The following is a 21,420-nucleotide window of genomic DNA, read 5'->3' on the forward strand; positions in this document are numbered from 1 at the left end:
TCGTCCTACTTCTTTCAACTCTGAAGACCATCGCGCCCACGATGCCAATCAACTGTCGACTGGAAAAGCAACTACACCGCGCCGCTGGCGATCTCCATCTCCTGCGCGTCGCCGTCACTTCCCCTAAAGCTACGTGTACGTCACCAGAGGCCGTTTGCCCCGTGGTTTTAATCAAGAAAGAAACGGTAGCTTGCGCTTTCGTAATGATTATCGCGAATTGAACCAAGTCACGAAGAAAGACGTCTATCCTATGCCTAACATAGACGATTTACTCGATCGGCTGCGTCATGCGCGCTATTTCTCTTCAATGGACCTCCGAAGCGGCTACTGGCAGATAGAAGTCGACGAGAGAGATCCTGAGAAAGTGGGCTTGGTGACGCCCGATGGCCTTTACGAATGTAAGGTGCTTCCTCTTGGGTTGTGGTCGGCGCCAGCCACTTTTCAGCGTCTCATGGGCCCCGTACTATCAGGCCTGAAGGGGCAAACATGCTTGGTCTATCTGGACGATGTTATTGTATTCTCAGCATCATTCGAGGAACATATCAGCCACCTATTCAGCATCCTCCAAGACATACACTCGGCCAGCCTTACTTTAAGACTAGAACAATGTCATTTTGGTTTGAACAAACTCAGCTTCCCAGGCCGCGTCGTCAGTCACGAGGGTGTTCTACCTGACCCGGCCAAAATAGACGCCGTAGCGCTATTTCCTGCACCACGTGACAAAAAGGCTGTGAGACACTTCTTACGGTTGTGCGCTTATAACCGGCGATTTATGCAGGACTTTTCGTCTATTGCGGCGCCATTGACCCGACTCACGCGTGAGGACGTCCCCCTCTTTTGGGGTGAACAGGAGCAAATGGCATTCAATCAACTATGAGAACGCCTGCAAACACCTCCACCCCTTGCGCACTTCGACCAGGACGCCCTTACATTACTTCACACTGACGCCAGCAATGTAGGCCTGGGTGCAGTTCTAGTGCAGTGGCAACACGGCTGTGAAAGAGTAATACTTACGCCAGCAGAACTCTCTCTCTCTCTCGCACGGAGGAGAATTGCTCGACTACCGAAAAGGAGTGTCTCGCCGTGGTGTGGGCAGTCATCAAATTTCGTCCGTATTTGTACGGCCGCTCCTTCAAGGTTGTTAGCGACCATCACTTTTTGTGCTGGCTCACCAACCTTAAAGATCCATCTGGCCGTATGGCACGCCGGAGGCTGCACGCTGGAGGCTAAGGCTTGCAAAGTTCGACATGACCATCGTCTATAAATCTGGGAAGAGGCACACCGCCGCCGACGGTCTCTCACGGACGCCAGTGAAAACTGTCGCTCCTGATAACGAAAACATCGACGCGGCATTCTTGGAAGTTTTCAGCACGGCCACTCTTGCACGAGAGCAGCACAGTGATCCTTAGCGGTTACCACTGAACTATTGTTGAATATTATTGAATATTCCACTGAACTATTATTATCAATGAACTATTATTGAATATTTAGAAGGACGACGCAAAGTCGTGCCGCGGTTATTTGCTAGAGGACTGTCATCTTTTTGCTTGCGAAACGATGTTCTCTATAAGAAAAACTTCTCACCAACCAGTAACCCGCATTTGCTCGTCAGGCTTGCCTCCCTTCGAAAAGAAAATATTGAAGCGTGCCGTGATGAAGCAACTTCTGGTCATCCAGGCTACACCCGAACATTGTGCCGACTACGACGCAAGCACTAATGGTCAACGTTACCTGCTGCTGTTAACCATAACGTGAGAACTTGCACCTACTGCCAAAGACGCAAAGCGCCTCCCAGCAAACCAGCCGGTCTTTTACATCCAGTCGAAGCACCAGAAAAGCCGTTCACTCAGATTGGAATAGATTTTCTGGGTCCTTTTCCAACTTCCACAACAGGGAACAGAAGGACTATTGTGGCCACCGATTACCTCGCCCGTTATGCAGAGACGAAAGCTATGCAGCGTGGCACAGCACCAGAAGCCGCTTAGTTCTTCATCGAAAGCATCGTCCTTCGACATGGCGCTCCGACAGCACCGATCACAGACAAAGGACCTGCCTTCACCGCAGAGCTTTTGAAATCGGTTCTCAGACTCAGTGGTACAGCTCACCGGAGAACAACTGCATACCATCCGCAGACAAACGGATTGACGGTGTGCCTCAATAGGACCCTCACAGATATGATCAGCATGTACGTTGGCACGGAACTAAAAACTGGTATCAGATGTTGGCATACGTGACCTTTGCTTATAAAACCGTTCGATACGAAACCAATGGAATGACACCGTTCAGTCTTATTCTTCGGTGTCTACATCCATGTAGACGCCGAAGAATTCACTCAGCGCGCCGAAGAAGCCAGACAGCTCGCACGCGTACGCATCGGTCATCAGCAGCATCAAGGTGCACAATGCTACGACACCCGACACAGGTTTATTAGCTACACCCCAGGCGACAATGTCTGGCTCTGGGTTTCGATACGTCGACGTGGACTGTCCGAAAAACTGCTAATACGGTACTTTGGCTCATACAGCGTCATGCGACGCTTGAACGTCGTGAACTGCGAAGTTGTTCCCGACACTGACTGTAGTTCTAAGCGCCAAAAAAGTTTACCCGAAGTCGTGCACATCGTGTGTATGAAACCGTATTTGTCGAGTTAATTAGCTCCCGGTTACAGTTTTGGTACGACCACTTCATACGCCTGGTAGAGCACCTAAGGTGCGCATCAGGACGATGCCTTTTTCGGAGGGAGGCAAATGTCAGGTGCTTGCTCAAGAAAGACGATGGCAGTTGTGCATGCGCCACGAAAGACTACGAAATGGACGAAAAAGAAGAACTCGCTTGCGCGTTCTAATTAAAAGATCGACCTGCTTCTGGTGTCTCAATCTCTGCGGCAAGACCTCTGTTTGGACGTCGTGACAATATGACATCTTATCCCGCAGCCACTGCTTCTAGTTGTGCCGCCGCCGTTACAGCTGGGTTCATTTCTATGCTGGACACGTCGCTTATGTGGAGCCTACCTTGTGGCCACACTGCGGTCTTAATATCTCAGTGCGGCAGCTGTGAATGCGCGCGCCCTTCAGCAGCTTGCTTTTTTTTTATTCTTTTCTTCATTTTCTTTTGACGTAGACTGTTGCCAATGGCTCAACAGAGGTCGTTTCCCTGATCGTTGAAGTCAATCGTGGCCTGGGTGCCATCTTGGTTCCATTGGGTTACAGGCGATCAGCTTAAGTCCCACGCTACCCTGCCTCAATTTTTCACCAGTGGTTTTCCACCCCTGCGCACTAGTGAACTGATCCGGCAAAATTTCTGCGCTGTCCACTTCTACTCGCATAGCGGTAGCATCTTAGGTTCTTGCACGCTTGCGTGATTTCGGCAGCATCAATATTCGGCTTGAGACGTCGACGGGGTCCGGGCTAGACCTAGTAGTTCCCTCGGCCCGGGCCGAAGTCGTCGTTAGGCTCAGCACAGGCGCTTCCCGTGGCCACAACAAAGTCCTCTTAGTTGCGGCCACGGGAACACAACAAACCACAACAATGCCGGCTTCCGGTGGTCCGCGTAATTTAATCCGTCTGGTCGCTACGCGTTTTTAAAGAAAGATCCTCGAAACGAAGAACTGCGGACAGCTATCACTTCATCGCTCGAGATCAACAATCAGCCATTCATTTGCTTGATAACCCGATATCGACAGAGCGCACCACAAAACATTATAAGTGAATCTTTCCTGGCTATAAGCTGTACCAAATAAACAATTTAACGGTCAACATAGAGTCTGCAGCCTCCACGAGCGTCACGACCACGTGACAGTATTGTTGAATTAAAAAAAAAGTTCATACACGGCCCAGCATAGTAACTCGTGTGGTTGATCACTCCCCCCTCCCTTTATGTGATGATACCTTTCTGTTAGAACAGTTGGATCAGACCACCAGAGCAGATAGTGGCTTTTTATTACCATAATGGTTGGAGGAAAGATGCGTAAGCGCACACTGTATCATTAACAGAGAGTGAATTTTCATATCTCATCAGCACTAAGAAAGCCTGATATTGATTGGATTGGTTGATACATGGGGTTTAATGTCCCGAAACCATCTTAAGATTATGAGGGACGCCGAAGTGCAGGGCTTTGAAAATGTTGACCATCTAAGGCTCTTTAAAGTGCGCCCAAATCCGAGTACACAGGCCTACAACATTTCCGCCTCTACCAGAAATGCAGCCGCCACAGCCAGGATTTGATTCCGTGACCTTCGGGTCAGCAGCCGAGAACCTTAGCCACTTAACGACCACGGTGGGGCAAGTATGTCATATATTGACGCACGTGTTTTTAGGGGCGAAGCTTCGTATGCCATGGGTCGTGCGTCCGTGATGTATGTAGTAGTAGTAGTCATCGTCGTCGTAGTAGTAGTAGGTGGTCACCTCTCGTTCAGTTTTTGGAATGTGCGCTGTATGCTGGTACTTCCATATGATGAACATATGATGAAAATATGCGAGATGGGGGTACTAGAATTGTTCACTTCATGGACAGACGGAAGCATGCATGGACATGCAGATAAGCAGAAGGACGGATGGATGGATGCGCGGGCGGACGGATGGACAGACTGACACATGGGCGCATGGACGTATGCACGGATGGACGCATGGGTGAACACACGGATGGATGAACGCGAGGACTGACGGAAGGACAGACGGACGCACAGATGGATGCGCGAACGGACGGATGTACGGTCGCACGGACAGACGCACGAACGTGTGGAAGCAAGAACGAACAGATGGGCGGAAGCGCGAACGGACTGACGGACGCTTCGCCCCATTAATCATCATTCAGTCAGTGGATAAGCTGTGATTTTTCTTGAGTCTCATGTGTATTTTTTCGTCAATGATTTAGCGCTGTTTCACGGGACAAAGTCAAAAGCCTCGTGGCTTTGGGTTCTGTAGCATAGATGTTTCTCATGCCTGCTGATATACGCTCCTAACAAACCGAAACATTGTATCAAAGACATTGCCCGTCACTTCCCGCTTCGGATCAGTCAGAGCAGCGTAGGCCACGCTGCGGAGTGTTCCTGTTCAGCTTCCTTATGATAGTACCTATACCTATACAAATACGAAAAGGCCCGGTGATGCCGACGGCAATACGTGCCTACATGATTGCTATCAGAATAAAAGAAAATATTTCGAGCATTGTTATGGTGCTCTGAACAGCACCAGCAAGAGAAGAAGAAATGTTGACCAAATGAACTAAACAATTTGGCAGCATCACTGCTAGCCCCACAAATATTGCGGTCTTCAATTGCCCATGTTAGCGCAATCTATGGTCCTCCGATTGCTACAACGCTCAATGTTTTTTTCGGCTGCTTCATATTCATAAGTAATTCACGGCCCCGAAAGAGTATGTCGACCAAGAATTCTTTATGGCTAATATTATTGTGATAGAAATATTATGGACACTCTCGGCTACATTTTGTGCTGCCAGCGTCACCGTCATTGACCGTATATGTATGGGTATCTATATATATGAGAACACAGGAAAGAAAATCAATCCAGAAAAAGACTCCTACACGCAGAATCTACCGTGAGACGCCTAAATTGTGAGTGCGAGGCGTTCGCGATTGAGCCACGAATGAGTACCTCCTTCAAGGTTTAAACGGCAAGCTGTCACATCTACCACTTACCGATGGTGATGGGTATCTCGGAGGAAAATATCCTGTTTTCAGCAATAAAAGCCAGATGGCGCAATGAGCGTACGTCGCCACATCGTCACGATGTGGCGCGCGCACTTTGATTTTTCGTGCGTACCTTGCCCCGCGGAGAGGGGGCAGCGCAGAGGCTCACTCATGCGCTTGGTTATCTCGTGGTGGTCACAATCGTACACCTTGGGTTTATCCTGGAACGATTAAATTGTAGCCACCGGGCGCACAAAGCTCACTGCAATCCTTGCACAGTGTCCGTTTACGAAGAAGCCGCGCTTATCAAATACAGCGAAGTAACAACTGAGATGCTTACTCGCGTTAATCTGTAGATGTGATTACGTTTTGTGCGTCATTTGTGCATGAGAAATGCGGGGCATGTTTCGATCTGCTTTCCGTTCTGCGCGTGACTTTCCAGCTTGTTGCTGTCCCATTCACTGCTTTGACTTGGCGGCAAAGCTGTTACTTTTTAAGTAATATAATAATAATAATATTATTAATAACTTTATTGATAAAAATAATATAGACAAACGTGAGGCTGATGTTTCTATATACAAATCGGTTCAACACGGAAGTAAAACGAGTTTTTACAGAGGTAGTTGAGCTTTTGTTATGCATTGTTTCAGCAGCATCCACTAATACCAAGGTCACATTAAGAACGGTTAGCTGCTGTACACTTGCAGCGCATGCCTCAAGCAGAAAGCACGCACGAAATTAGCATACACCAAACGAGCGCGGACTGACAACTGTCACAGCTCGACACACAAAGCGCGCTGTTCAAACAGAAAGAAAGACGCACGAAATGAGCGCAAAAGTATACACAGGACAAGCTCAAACAGCTTTCACAAATGCTACCTGCGTCGTGTGTCAGCAGCGCGTTCCTTTCATAAACGTGGCCGCGGCAGCGTGTGAAGTGACCTTCGTTCTTTCTTTAATTACGAGTCTGATAAGCGTGCGCTAAGGTGAGACCACGCTCCGTGGAGGCGGTGCTTCGTGACGGTGACAACCTTTAGAGCGCGCTCAGCGCAATACCTTTGCGCCTTCTCGCTACCGATAACAAAAACGCGCCAAGTTCTGAAGCTCTGAGGACTGCCAAATGGTGTGTGGTAAATGGCATCCCATTAGCACCCTGGCCAACATAGGCTTCATGGCTCAGTGGTTAGCACCATGCGCTGAGTCTCGAGAGGTGGCTGGTTCGATTCCGCACGACAGGTGTATTTGTTCAGCTTTTTTTTTATTTGCAATCTGTTAGTATAAAATTTTCGACGTCATTTCTGTGACAGAAATACGTCAGTGAAACCTTGGTGGATCTAGGCATAAAGCACTTTAGGGTTAATAATAATACCTGAGCTTCTACGAGTCAGAACCATGACACGATTATAGAATTTTGTTGTAGTGGGGGGCTCCGGAGTTTGCTATGATCCTGTTTTTTGAACGATCTTGTTGCGTATGTTTTATACACTGTGATCGATAAAACCCTCGTCGTTATACATAATAAAAAACAGGGACGCGTCTGTTTCGTGCTTGAATCCTTGTTTGCTTCCTCAAGAATGTAATCTTACAAACTTGCCCAGAACTCAGTTCTCGTCGGAATCATTGAAGTAAGAAAGTTTCTAAGAAGCTACACGAGAATTTTCGACAATGTTTCTACTCACATTGTCAATGAGCGGGTCCATTAGGTCAGCCGGTGTCGGTTTGGAGGCAAACTTTAGAGACTGCTTGGCTCCCACGGCGGCCACCTAGTAGGTTGTTCTCGATGAGGGTTATGATGATAATGCTTTTCTTTAGTAGTGGTGGCTCATGCCCAATGCCAGGGATGAGCAAAAAGGTGGATCGAGTTATTGGATTTTTTAAGTAAACTTTACTTGGCTGTTCCAGGAATGCGTTACATAAATCTGAACTGATAGCCTCAAAAGTGAAATATTTGAAACGCAAAATTTAGCAAAGCAGTCCCTTTAACGTTGCCATACTTCTTTCTCTTCAGACTTTGCCCGCAGAAAAGCCGTCAGATATTGCGGGATACCTTTCTAACCCTAACTGAAGAGGACGATATGCACAGGAAAAGTTTCTATAACAAAGGTAATTTAAAATAATGGAGCACCAATTCTCGCTCAGAAGTAAAGCTCTACCCAGCAAAAGATGGCTGCTGCAGCCGAAATTTTTTAGCGGCATAGTAAACTCTCAGCGTTCGGCAATTGAAACAGACATTTATTGCACACTGGTAACAGCAGTGGTAACAGCTAAAGCAGCAGCTATGCCGTCGAGTAAGAACCCATTTTTTCTTCCACTGCAGTTGCTTCCGCCCACTGCCAAGACGCTTAATTGGACGGCTTTCACCTGCGTTCGAAGGCCGCTTCTAACTAGAACTGCGAGGTGACGTATTCTTCGTGGCGTTTCACGTCATGGGAGCAAGTTGTTCAGGGCGGAACGGCAAAACTTCTGCAGTCTCCTGCTTCGGGACCATGACTGGTAGTATCCTGTGTTTGATAGCAGAGCTAACCTGCCTCTCGTCACTCCGATAATCTCCGGATTCTCATAAGCATTACCATAACAATAGCCTCAAGTTTAAAAGCAGCCATGATCACCCACGCGACTTCACTGGGCCTGGTCCCACAGCAGCTATGCAGTCGACTAAGAACCCATTTCTTCTTCTACTCTAAGTTGGTATAATCCATTCTTGCCATTCTAAAAAAAGAATGACTATTCTCTGCTGCTTGTACTTTGCCCAAGTTTTTTTTATTTATGTATCTACGAAATTTACGTTTGCTCCAATCCATTATCACTTAATTATTCCAGTCTTCCCAATGAACTGGCTAGAGACGTTAAGTAAATTATTGCTCACGTAACGCACGCCATAACGATTTAAAAAAACCTTTTGATAAGGTGAAGTCTAGTCTGGTGATTTGGGAGCAAACTGTGTTGTATATCAACTCCAAATCTGTTTCTGTAGAAGCTTGGCGAATTCCTTGGACAAAATGCCTCCAAGTGACCTCCAGCAAACCATAACTGATGCAGTTTTTATAGAGAACGCTGAATTACGTTCACGCATAGATGACTTTCAGTATAGGTCACGGCAGACAACCTTTTTTTTTTCAAATATCTAGTGCTGCAGCAGAAACCTGCTTGCAGTCCAAAGGTTCGTGAGGTTATGTGCACCCTACGGCTTCTGCTACCGGCTGATGTCATTTCACTTGCGCTCAAACTTGGTTCGAGCTCAAATAAGGAACGCTGTCCTGCAATTGTAAGGCTTTCTGCTTTAGGTATAACGATTACATTACGGCAAACAAGACGAAATTAAAAGGTACCGGTGTCAACCTGAATTAAGTGTCAGGCAAGAAAAATAGGAACACAGAGAAAATTGTGCGAGTACGGAAAGTCAACTGGTCAGCAGTTTGCGGTGTGATAACAAAAACTGATAATTTAAAAAAAATAGTTTTTTTACTGCAGTCAGACCGACAGCGTCTGTGAACCTAACCGGGAATAAGCTTTATCACTTTCTCCCTCAGGTTTCAATATTTCGGACAGCCTTTTACTCTCTTCCTGGCAATTCCTGTCTACTAAGCGTGCCGCAGCACTTGAATCAGCTTCAGTATTCTTTACAAACACTAAAAGTGTACTAAGTAAGTGTGATGGGTTGTCCTCTGTAAATGATGAGTGCTCTACAGACATAGTAGTGCTAACAGAAACTTGGTTGTCGAGGAAAATTCATAATACTGACGTTCTACATTACGAGAACGCCAACAGTTTTTACAGATCTAATCGAATGGCGAAGACAGGGGATGGTGTTCTTATCGAAATATTGAATAAATTATCGTCTCATATTATTTTTGATGCTCACCACTTGAACTCATATGCGCATGCGTTCAGGTTGTGTATCAAGACGGGATTCGTGCTCTTGCTACCGTCCACCTAACTGCTCCTCCAACGCTTGGATGACTTTCATAACTGTTTACACGCTATATCTTTGAGATACCCAAATTCGCAAATATTAGTCTTGGTTGCTTTACCTTCCCAGAAATTACTTGGAGCAATGATGATAAAACAGCCAGCTGTCTTTCAGCGGAGAAGAACCACTTTTAATGTGGAAGCGTTAAAGAGCTCGTTGCGCAAAAGTTTCGGTGTCACTGTCAGCGTCGTTGGTTGTGAGAGGAAAAATTAAGAAAGATGCAAATAAAAAAAACGTGGTTGGAGTGGGGATTTAATCAGGATCATTTGGGTCCAAGTGGCAATCGAACCCAGTTCGTTTCTATGGCTCACGGGCGGTCTTACAAACAGCCATGCGTCTGCTTGCGAATACAGTCTCTGCCTGGAAATGCAGTGTAAGCAACTTTCCTGCTTTACAAACACACGCGTCCTCTATGCATGCTTCACAGTACCCCACGAATTATCGGAGTAATAATTCGTCGTGCAAGCGCCCAACGTTACCTAGCGTCAGAACTTGTGATTACACAACTTTCATGTTTAAAGCTGGTCCCTCAACACAAAGAACACACGTTGCTGCGCATATTCCCTTATTAAGACAACGTAGTGGCTGCATAGCTAATTCGAAAAGATTTCATGCATACGTGTTGGCAGTATGCACAAGGCACAAAATATCGCTATCGCGTTCAACTCATAAAGGCGAAGCTTTGGGGTCCCCTAATTTTTTTTAAATATACGCAATGATTTCAATTCATTCCAAGTAAAACTTGAACCCATGCGCATAACAGTATTTTCTTTCAATATACTTCACTTGCTTTTCACAACTATCTTACAGTCATTTAAACGATTCATTGCCTGCCTGGACTTAGAAGTCATCGCTTTGTACACTTCACTTGCACAGTTCAACTGGAGCATCCCATACACGCTAACAAACTTACAAAAGATTATGCAAAAGCTAGTCATGAATCCATATGTACCGAGCTGCAACTTTCCACTAAAAAACGCACTTCATATGCTGCTAAAAACATTGTGGAGAAGAACTGGGTACTGTTTCAAATAAAATCTAATTCAAATAAACACCAGAAAACAGTGAGCTCAGCGCGTGCTGTCATATTGATAAGCACGTCGCGCCTTATGATGCAAACGCGGTGAAGCAAGTCTGCACTGCCACGTAAGCAGACGCTCCGCCAATCGAACGCGAAACTTTACAACCCGAGTGCGGTTGTAAACAGGTTCCAGGCCCGTGCTCTTCTGAAATTTTTTGCTCATTTCGCGTGAAATGTCGAGAATACCTTCATTGACAGCCCAAAATATCTACACCTTGTGCAATGTAGACTAGTGAGTGAGTATGAACTTCATTGAGGTCTTGAACAGAAAAAAGTGGTGCCCGAATTCCCGCCAATCAATCCGGCAGCTCCACTCAGGTCGGGACCAGTAGACAGAGTCGTTCGGCGATGACCCGGGCCCTTTGGACAGCCTTGAGCTGAGCGATGAACTCTGTGCTTTAAAGGGCAACGCAAGAGGACTGGTCGAAAAATTCTGTATCCACGTTGGCAGGGCACAGCCAGAGTGTGAGGTCGAAATTGTTATATTCGTTGTCAAAGTGCGGACATACAGTGGAGAAGTCAGGATTGACCCTACTTAGTGTCGTGAATGTGATGTATGTGCGAGTCTGCAAATTTCTGTAAGTGGTTGCTCGTGCTTTCTTCAGATTTGTGTGAAGAGGAGGAAAAGTTCGACGTTCTAATCTGTAATAAGAGGTGAGTTTGTGATATGATACGAGTGGCTCTTCGTGGTCTAGGTTCCTGCAGGCTGCATTTAGGCGAGGGGGTGGACCACTGACGCGGAAAGTGAGCTCTCGCACAAGTTGGTGTGACCACTCGCTTTGGTTGCCAGGAAAGCCAGAAATGTTTCCCAATTGAGCCGGTAACTATGCGAAGTGTGAGGGCGGAAAATTTTTCTCCTTCGTCTCTTGGTTGAAGAGCCTGTTAATGAACGTAGTGGCCTTCGAAGAGACTCGGGCTGCAGTAAAAGTTCTTATAGCTGTTCTATTTACTAGCACCTATAGAGTCCGAGTAAATGACAGAAGCTCCCGTGCAACTTCGTAAGGCTGGCGCAATGGCCATTTCCTCTGCTTAGTGGGTGAACTTGGTAACTACCGCGGCTGCGTTGACGAGTGACCCATGGGCGTCAACCACGGAGACTGCGTAGGCACCTCGATTCCAACATTTTGCAGCATCAACGAAGAGAACTTTCGATTCTTTGCACATGATCTTGGCGAGTACGGCCTTGGCTCTTGTTTTTCTTCATCCTTAATTATGGGTTGGGTGTATGTTTCGGGGAATCGCGTCAACAGTTATCGCTTTCATGACGGGTGTGCAAAGTTGGGACTTCTCTGGCGGCATGAAGATGGGCTGATGGCCCGTTCTACCAAGATCTCATTGCCCGCCTTTGAGAGTGAGAGCCGTATAATCTGTGAATGTCACTGTGCCTCAAAGAGTTCGGTAGCTGCATTGTGCTGGCCCAACTGGAGTTGTTTTTTCGTACTAGTGAGGCGAGGGAGGCTCAGGACTCTTTTAGGACTTTTCTTTATGTATCAATTTTATTGAGCTCTGTCCATTACAGATAAAGAAGGGGGCGGCGTACGTCACGCGCCTGATTGGAAAGGCGTGAAATGCTTTCATGATGTTCTCCACCTTCAGACCAGTCTTTCTACTAGACACCCTTGATAAGACCCTAGTTGAGCTGAGGACACTGTTCTCAATACGTTTGAGGGCCTCCACGTTATCACTGCTGTAAGCACCAAAGACCATGGTCAGGACCTTGATTGTGTTATATCTTGGTATACTACCTCCGTCTTTTTGTGTGGGTGAATGGGGAGGGAGCTAAGGAGCTTCCTGGGGCCGTGTTTACACAGAAGGAGCTCTGATTTTCTGGAAGATAGCTTCAGCTTCACAATAAGAAGCAAAGCCTGTGTGGTGTCTAGCGCATGTTGTAGGTTCTGCTCCAGGGTGCCTAGTGGGCCGCTTGTAGGCCAGATGGCGATGTCGTCCACTAAAATCACGTGTCCTACCCCATTGACTTTCGAGAGCTTTTTCGACAGATTGTGCATTGCGATGTTGAAAAAAAGCGGCGAAAGCACTGACTCTGGGGAGGGTAGTTGCCGATGTTCCCCAGCTTGTGCGGTCCACTTCTGATTTGTCCGATGTTTATAGTGGCCGTCCAGTGAGCCAAAAACTATCTGACATAATTGTGAAATTTTCCTCCGAGATCTAATCTGGAGATTTCGTTGAGGATGTGTTCGTGCCTGGCCATGTTGAAGGCTTTAGTTAGGTCGAGTGCCAGGATGCCTTTCACGTCCCTTGATTTATTGCCCATGACAGCAATCCAGATAAGAAGCATGGAGATGGAGTCTTGTGTCGATAGTGATTTTCGCAAACCTATGAAATTAGGCAAAAAAGGCAATTTTCTAGTGCTCTGCAATTCTATTGTAAATGACGTCTTCGGCCACCTTTCCGAGGCAAAACCTAAGGGAAATTGGCCTCGTGTTCTCACGATGGAGCGGTTTTCCGGGTTTGGGGATGATAATTATATTGGCAGCCTGTGTACCACTCATCTGGTACACAGGCCGCAGTCCATACATCGTTTATTTTGTTCCTAATTATTTGGATGGCTTGTTCATCTAGATTTCTGAGCAGTTTGTTAGTCCGTCTCGAACAGGGGCCGAGCAGCCGTTTACGCCATGAAGGACGTGAACAATCTCGGAAACCTCGAATGTATGACTCAATGAGCGTTGAGGTGTCCTCTTGTACTCGCGTCTTGGATCGTCCCAGGGAACTGATTTGCTTTCAGTCTACAGGTATATGTCTGCCACTGTGTCAGCAATATCCACAGGACTAGTGCTTTCATTCGTGTGTAGATAGAGGAGTCTATCGAGCTGTAACGAGGCATTGCTCATGGTTGGTTTGTTGCTGTCGCCGAATAGGTTCTTGAGAAGGCTCCACTTGCTTTCGCGTCCGATTTCACCATCCGCCTCATTAGAAACCGCGTCCTATTGTTGCGCACTTGGTTTTCTGGAATGTTCTTCGGTCTTTTTGTTTATTTCCTTTAGTTTAGGTTGTAACCTTCCATTTGGCTTCTGATTTTTTCCTCGTTCTCTCAACCCATTCCTCGCTTCCAGGAGTTGTGCGAGTCTGGAGTCCATGGCTGGCATTTCTAGGTCCAAAGTTATTGCTTTACTGGTTTTTGCAACCGTTCTTTTCCGATTTTCCAGAAGCTCTTCGAAGGTTTCTCTTTGGCTGTCCCCGCTACCTCTTATTCTTCGGAAAAGGTCCTAGTCGACGTACCTGTACGTCTTAGGTGGAGCGGGTGCGATACGGGCGCACGACGTTGATCTCTAGAATGAAATTGTCACTGCCAATGTCATCTTGTAGATTTCCCCATGAACCTTCCACTTTTTCCAGGAACATCAAGTCGGGAGGGGGTGTCTCGCTGAACAGAATTGCCTCGGCGTGTTGGGAATCTTGAATCCGTGATTAACTTCAAGGTTAGGTAGTCCGCGCACTCCACAAAGTTAAGACCTTTCCTGTCATTGGTACCGTAGCCCCAGACTTTGTTGTGCGCATTGATGTCGCCGGCAACAATCAACGGCCTTTCTTTGGCTTGTGACGCGGCCGATATTAGGAGTTTGGTAAAGTTTCTGAGTCGGTCCGTCGGGTAGCTGTATACGGTCAGTATGTAAAGGTGGGCCTTAAGGATTCGACTCGAAATGATTTCCATTAGCCTAGATTCCAGGCCTTTCTTGTGTGTCGGGGTGTCTTTTTTCATGAAGCTGATGTCCTTACGGTTGAGTGAGGCAATGCCCCTGGCTTGTTTGAAGTCTGGGTCCAAGATTGGCCTGGAAACCATGTACAACAAGAAGGACATGTTTTGAATGCTCTTTTTGCCCCACACTACTGTAAGATGATGACATGTGGCTTTTCTTTACATTAACTCACTAGTCGCGTTAGGCTAGATTTCTTTTTGTTGAATGAATTACAGTTTCATCGCCAGATTTCGAAAAATTGTGATGTGCTATTCATGTTGTTGACTTCAAAGCAAATAAAATCATTTCTTTTTCCCAGAAAGAAACATGCTCTGGAGAGTTTCACTGGCTAAAAGCTGTTTATTGACAGCTGGACAAGGCCTGTGAACCCTATACAAGGCAGGTGGGACAATCAAAGATATGTGTTTAACAATAAAGACCATAAGCTAACATTACAATACCAAGTACGGTACTTAGCATGACCCCCTCTGTATTCACCTATTTGGCCTGGTGAGTGAGGAGGTGTCGGCAGCACAGGTTGGGGTCTCGGGGAAGACATTGACCGTGAGTCCAGCATGGGAATTGTTCTTGTGACTCTGGGTTGAGGGATTGGTCTTTCCAGTTGATTAAGTCTGCAACTAATTTGTATGAGTGCCTCTTTAATGTCATCAAGTGCTGATTGAAACTTAGTGAACTTACTCTCCGTCTTGCGGTATTTTTGGCTTTGCTGTCACAAGCTGCTGTGTTAGAAGGAACCTCACTGACGTCAGACAAAAAGTCGTGTACGTCGGATTTGTCATCAGCTGTCTCAATGTTGACGGCCATGCGTTCGTTCGGGCTACAGGACGTGACCACAGATCCTGATGATTGAGAAATTGGTGGCCATGTGTCTTTTAGGATACGCCCTTTTAGCCTGGTGAGAGTTGCTTTCAGTTCAGCTAGTTTCTGTGTGAGTGCTTTGTTTTTCCGTTCTACTGTGTGTATTTGTCGATCTGCCACATGCTCTGGCTGTACCTTAGTTTGTTTTGAAGTTGTCTGTGTAGTCAGTGTCGAGCCGCTGTCACGAATCATGTCGGCCCAGGTCATTTTCTTGCTAAGACATCTCGATTTGCATCAGCCTCTGGAGCAAGAGCGCCCGCCGGATTGAGTGTGCCCTGTGGAATGGAAGCGCCGTCTGGAATGGGAGCGTCCACTGGAATGGCAACATCCTCTGGAGCTAGAGCGCCGCTTCGGAATGGAATCATCTGCCATCTCCGGTTTCATGTCAGCGCGGTCGTCTACCTTGTCAGCATTGGTTTCTTTCTTGGAGCGGTTGCGTCTTTCTCTTCTGCGTCATCGCACAACATATAGGATGTGGTATATTTTGCTGCAGCGACGGTCATCTATGGGGTGATCACCTTCACGGAGCTTGCATGTTGGAGTGCAACGGTGGGCTTTTGCAGCATCGCCGGAGTGCAGTTGTGGCATGTACTTCTCTAATGGATATTGATTGATATGTTTGATTTAACGTCCCAAAAGCACCATACGATTATATGAAATGCCGTAGTGGAGGGCTCCAGAAAATTTGACTACGTGGGGTTTTTTAACGTGCGCCCAAATCTGAGCACACGGGCCTAAACCATTTCCGCCTCCATCAAAAATGCAGCCGCCGCAGCCACGATTTGATCTTGCGACGTGCGGGTCAGCAGCTGAGTACCTTAGCCACTAGAGCACACGGTGGGGCGTATTTATTTTTCTTTTCTTTGCTCTGGTGGAATACGTCAGCTCGGTGCCCGACACGGTCGCAGGTGTGACAAACATCTACTTGGCGTTTGTAAAGGTGACATGGCACTAAGGCCATTCCGAAGAAGAAGATTTTGCGAAATTGAAGCCCTTCAAAGATTATCACAACAAAATGCCTGTTTTTGATTCTCTTGACTTGAATGGTGGTCGGGTTTTGTTCATTGACAATCATGCCTCTGAGCGTGTGCTCTTCTATCGAAGGGTCAACATTCCTGATGGTGCTTTTGTAATTGTTTTCCGGGGCGGCTTAGTAGGCAGAAATATCAAATGCGCCGACTTCCATGTGAAGTACTTGGATTCCAGCATAAGCGACTGCGTTGCATCGAGCCGGAGTTGAAATAACAAGCATATTCTGGACCTTGTAGAGCAGACTGTATCTTCCGATGCTTCTTGGTCGGTGAGCGCAGCTGCCATAGCCAGGACCTTCGACAGATGTACCAAGTCCGCCTTCAAAACTTCAAGCCCTCCGCGGGGCCGTACAATGACATTTATCTGGTCTCTCGGCAGCCGAGGGAGTCACGAAGCGGCTACGACCTTCTGAAATGTCAAGCGGGAGCGAGCGTTGAAACCATGCTTCTTTGCTGTGTTCGCCGTAGGCTTGGCAGTGGTAGCAGACGCTGCGTCTCTTTCCGTATTTCGTTTCCGCCTGGCGCCAAGGGCGATGGTCCACCCCACTCGGTTGAAGTCTTTCTAATTGATGTCCATGCCTTTAACTATCACCATCTTGGGCATCCTCGCTGCCTAGTCAGATGTTACGGGGGCCTGACGAGGCCAGGCGCTGCCTTGAAGCGAACCCTAGCTCCGTACTCGTCGCTGAAGGCGCTTGGAGGCGCTTCCCCTGCTTCGCACACTTGAAGTTGAATAACTCGCCGAAACGTTTACTCACCCCCACGAGAACGATGTCGTGAGATAGCTTGCACAAAACTTCTTTAGAAAAGTTGACTTCTTTAGAAAAGTTTCGTGGATTGGTGGATAACACAACAAAGATGCCCGAAAACATTTAAAGAAGCGGGTGTCGACTCAGCCGCGTCTGCATGCTCTGACGCCACCTAACGGACCCCCACTGCAGACTAGTACATCAGGTACGCAATATCGGGATTGAAAAAAAAAAGCGAAGGGTGGAGAGTGCTGCTTTCGACTCAGTCGAACGGGGGTGAGCCTAGGCTGTGGCAAAGCGAAATTTTTTCTGTAATCCGGCGTCAACGTAGCGTTGCAATCTCGCTCATACTTGCGCTCATGTGCCACGTGTGTGTATCGATTGCCAGTCCTCCTGGTTACTCGGAACACACGCGGCGTAGAAGTGCCAGCCAGAGAAAGAATTTCTATTGCTGCGGTGACGCCGGCCGAAAGCATAGATTTGCCTAGTGGCAGTCAGGGCATCTCGCGGTTCGACAGACTTGAAGGCCATAATTTTCACGCCGTTCAAATCTCTTTGCATCGCTATAGTAAGCCGTTACTAAACGTGCGCTTGTATCAATGCGTGAGTCGTAGTAGTTCGAAAAAGATTTGGTGCCGCATACTACAGACATACTGCACGAAAATCGCTGTTCTAAAGCGGGGCAACTGGCTTCGACCTTCGATAAACGCGATGAGTACACTTACTCGTACTCTTTTACTGTGGCTCGTAGTTTTTTCTGCTGGTTGTGGTTATACCCACAGGTGGAAGAGCTCGGTGTTCTTCGTTGCGGATGGAAATCTGTGCATTCGGAAAACACCACACCTGCACCATTGCCGCATCGTGTTCTCAGATTCACAGAGAGTGCTTAGTATTATCCGAGCCCTTAAATACTTTTATTGGTCATGAACCTTCGGCGAAAGTTTGGTTTATAAATAGGAGCAACCGCAACGGGTGCGTTCGCCCACGGCGGGGCATCGGAGTGGCCGCGGCGCTGCAATTGTATGGCACGCGATGGAGCTGTGAAGCGTTCTCAGGTGTAGCCGTGAAGGTCCAATACGTCTTCAGAGTGATGTTAGCTTCAAGAAAATTTGAAAGCTCTAATACAGTGAATTTCAGCGTCGGATGAGGCCGTGAGGCTTGACATTCGGCGGCATGCTTAATCGACTGTATGGTATGCGACCACTATAAAACGATGTTGTTGTTTTTTTGTGAAGCACCTAGTGAACAATTTTTGAATTATCCAGAATAATTCAACGGTTTTGGTGGTTCGTAACGCGTCGCGTAAGTGCAGTAGTTGTAACTTTTGACAGCGCATATCTAACCTATCAGGCAGTATAAACATTTGATGTTTCTATACGAGGATGTATATCTTAAAATGTCCTCGTGTTTACTAAATTTGCAGTCGCTTTGAAAGAGTCAGTGCTTTGAATTTAGCGGTTGACGAGGATCAAGCAATTTTACCTATGACCTTTGCCTTGTTTTCAAGTTTTATTTTTCGTTTATTTACCCCTACGGTGCCATAGCACGTTCTAAGCTGGGTTGGCCGTGTAATGTAGTTTCCCGATCCTTTACTCTGCTGTGCAGCTTACTCTTGTTGTGTTTCCCAGTCCTTATTTATTGTTTTCTCTTTAAAATCCAAACTCTTAGATGCCTCCTCAAACGTGAAAACTGATTGACTGCGTCTTGAATTGGTGGCGTCAACATGTGACGCAAAAAGCTATCTGCTCGTGCTCATGACGCATTGATATCAAAAATTGACTTTTCACGCTTTTACACCATTTTGGTGCACCCTCTTTTGCGCCGTCACCCTAGCAAACATATATTGGTAGCGCTGAAATCTCTATTTCATGCAACGGATGTGGGCTTTCAATTCTTCAAGCTCTGATGAGCTGCATGTAGCTCCTCACCTCATGTAGCTCTTCACAGCTTCTCACCACGGTCCACAATATTGTTGAGCTACCAGTCAAGGATTCCGGAACACCACGCGCATTGTAGAATAGCATGGCTTCTGCGCGCTTCGAGTCGAGCGCTTTTAGCTTTGTAATTTTTAGATGCCGTAACATTTTATCGCAAATAAAAGCAGACAAGCTATTGCGTGTGCAGTCGGAGCCATGAATACCGAGTAGTTTTTCCCCATAAATGCACTGTGCCAAGAATATGGTATGTTTCAAAGTGGAACGACGCGAGTGTATTTTGGTAGAAATCACTGATCCTATTCTTTGCTGGAATGAATATAGACATCTTCCATGGAAAGTGGGGCGCGGAAAATGTTCTAGAGTGAATGAGTGAGGGACTTAAACGCGCCCTGTAGCGGTAGCCGGGCGCGTGAGGCGAGATTCACTGGTTTTGTTGGAAAGCGCGGCAATTGCGACGGCCGTGCACCCGCAATCTCATTGGCCATGGGGTGAATGCCGCTTTCTGATCGGCGGCCGCCATTCAGCTCCCCTCGTCTTGTCGCTGCTGCTTTAGTGAGACATGTGCGCGGCGTCTTCTCGGGCCAATGCCCGGCTGTTGCGTGCCACAGTGCACAAACCACTCGCGAAATGGCTACAGGATGATCAGATTCCTAAAGGATGCGAAAAGGCGCCTCTTGTGGCTTGTAAAAATCAAGTGCGACAAGTGGCTACCCACGGACCGTTCGTGTTTGTGCAGCGTTAGTTATGCCATTTCAGCATTTCGAGATTTATATCCCGAAGCACTGTCACACGAGCATTCTCAATTGCGATCAAGTCTGATGTGATTGAGTCTTTTACGCCAGCTGCAGAAGGGCGTCAATCACTGTTGAGAAACTTTATCTTGATTGGGCATAATTGCAATCACTAGTCCATCGGGTGCAATACACATTCATTTGCATGCTGTGTACAAGCGTATTTAAATCGTTCATTTTGGATAGCCCGAAATGCATGGTTCTTAATATGCTTGTACACAAGCTGCAATTACGCGAAGATCGCTGCATACGTTGTGCGCGTGTTGCTGCCGGCTCTTGTTGCACTTGTTGCTGTCATCATAGTCGTAGTGGCCAGTTGCATTGCATTACATGTCAATAAAAACGGTGTCACAGCATATCCCGGAGTGAATGATATTGGTGGGGCGAAGCGTTTGTCAGTTCATCTGTGCTTTCGTCCGTCTATCTGACCATCTATCAGACTATTCGTCCCTGCGTACGTCCATTCATTCATGCGTACTACGCTGCGTTCGTCCATCCGTTCCTCCATTCGCCCATGCGTCCGTCCGTGCGTACATTTGTGCGTCCGTTTATCCGTTTGTCCATCCCTGCATTCCTCAGTGCGTCTGTGCGTCTGTGCGTTTGTCCGTTCGTTCATTCATGCGTCCGTCTATTCATATGTCTATTCCTGCGTTCCAACCGTGCGTCTTTCCGTACATCGTGCATCTGTCTGTTGTGGGCGAGGAGTAGAGAGACGTGAGACGATGCTGTGAAGGCAGCTGAAGTGATCATGCCGATCTCGCCACTTTATTCCAGGCCTGAAGCAGAGCCGCGGCGGCTGCCAGCATCCGACATGCCAGACGCGTGAGTTCGTTCTAATCTCGCCCAGCTCAGCTAGGTTCAGCTGCTCGAGAGATGGGGCATGGTGGTCAAGAAATGGTGATGATAGTGATGGCACTACTTGTCCATCCAACTCTCCATCCATCCATTCGTCCGTACGTCCATGAGTCCATCCATTCGTCCATCTCTGCATTTTTCCGTGAGTTCGTCTGTGCCTGCGTTTATCCGTGCGTGCGTTCATCCGTCCGCTTTTTCCTACTCATCATCATTCACTTCATGAATATGCAGTGATTTTTCTCTTTTCTCACCACAGCATGAAGTTTTTATTCTTTTTCCAGCTAACTGGAAAAAGGCTAGCTGTTTTTACACTTCTGTGGATGGCGCACACACACATTGAAAGGTCATGTGAATAATTAAAGGTGTTAAAGCGGCTGGCGTCGACGGTATTTTTCTGCTGCGAGCAACTCCAGCTACCAATGTCGCTTTAATGTCGAAGACTAGAGACTAGTAGTCTAAGACCTTCACACTCCCTATGCGAAAACTATATTTTTCTCATTTTCTTTCAGTACCACACGTTTTGACGCAACAAACCCTGTATGCAGCCGCGCAACACTCGTTCGCTGGCCATGGCTATAGGTGGCTTGCAGAAAAGGCATCGTAATGGCGGATTCCGTAGCAAACGATGTGGTTTTCTCTACCCAGTGAGTTGGGGAAGGGGGGCGCGTGCATCGAGAAACTCTACCCCACGAGGCGATGCAGTGCCGCCCTTCAGCCTCCCCTCGAAGCGCTGAAAGCTGTACCATAGTGTTACTAGGCCCTGGAAACTCTCAAGTTCTAG

General features: G+C 47.2%; 1 protein-coding gene across 1 annotated transcript in view; it reads right to left on the reverse strand.

The window, feature by feature from the left end:
• The window catches only part of LOC142784404 (kelch repeat and BTB domain-containing protein 8-like), a 251,110-nt gene extending 243,688 nt beyond the window's left edge, over positions 1–7,422 (reverse strand). The window contains exon 1 of the mRNA XM_075882772.1: positions 7,328–7,422. Coding sequence (XP_075738887.1) covers positions 7,328–7,348 — 21 coding nt within the window. The 5' untranslated portion in view covers positions 7,349–7,422. The remainder of the gene's footprint in view (positions 1–7,327) is intronic.
• Positions 7,423–21,420: the final 13,998 nt, after the last annotated feature.

The sequence above is a fragment of the Rhipicephalus microplus genome, unplaced genomic scaffold (assembly GCF_043290135.1).
Source record: "Rhipicephalus microplus isolate Deutch F79 unplaced genomic scaffold, USDA_Rmic scaffold_14, whole genome shotgun sequence".
Taxonomy (NCBI): domain Eukaryota; kingdom Metazoa; phylum Arthropoda; class Arachnida; order Ixodida; family Ixodidae; genus Rhipicephalus; species Rhipicephalus microplus.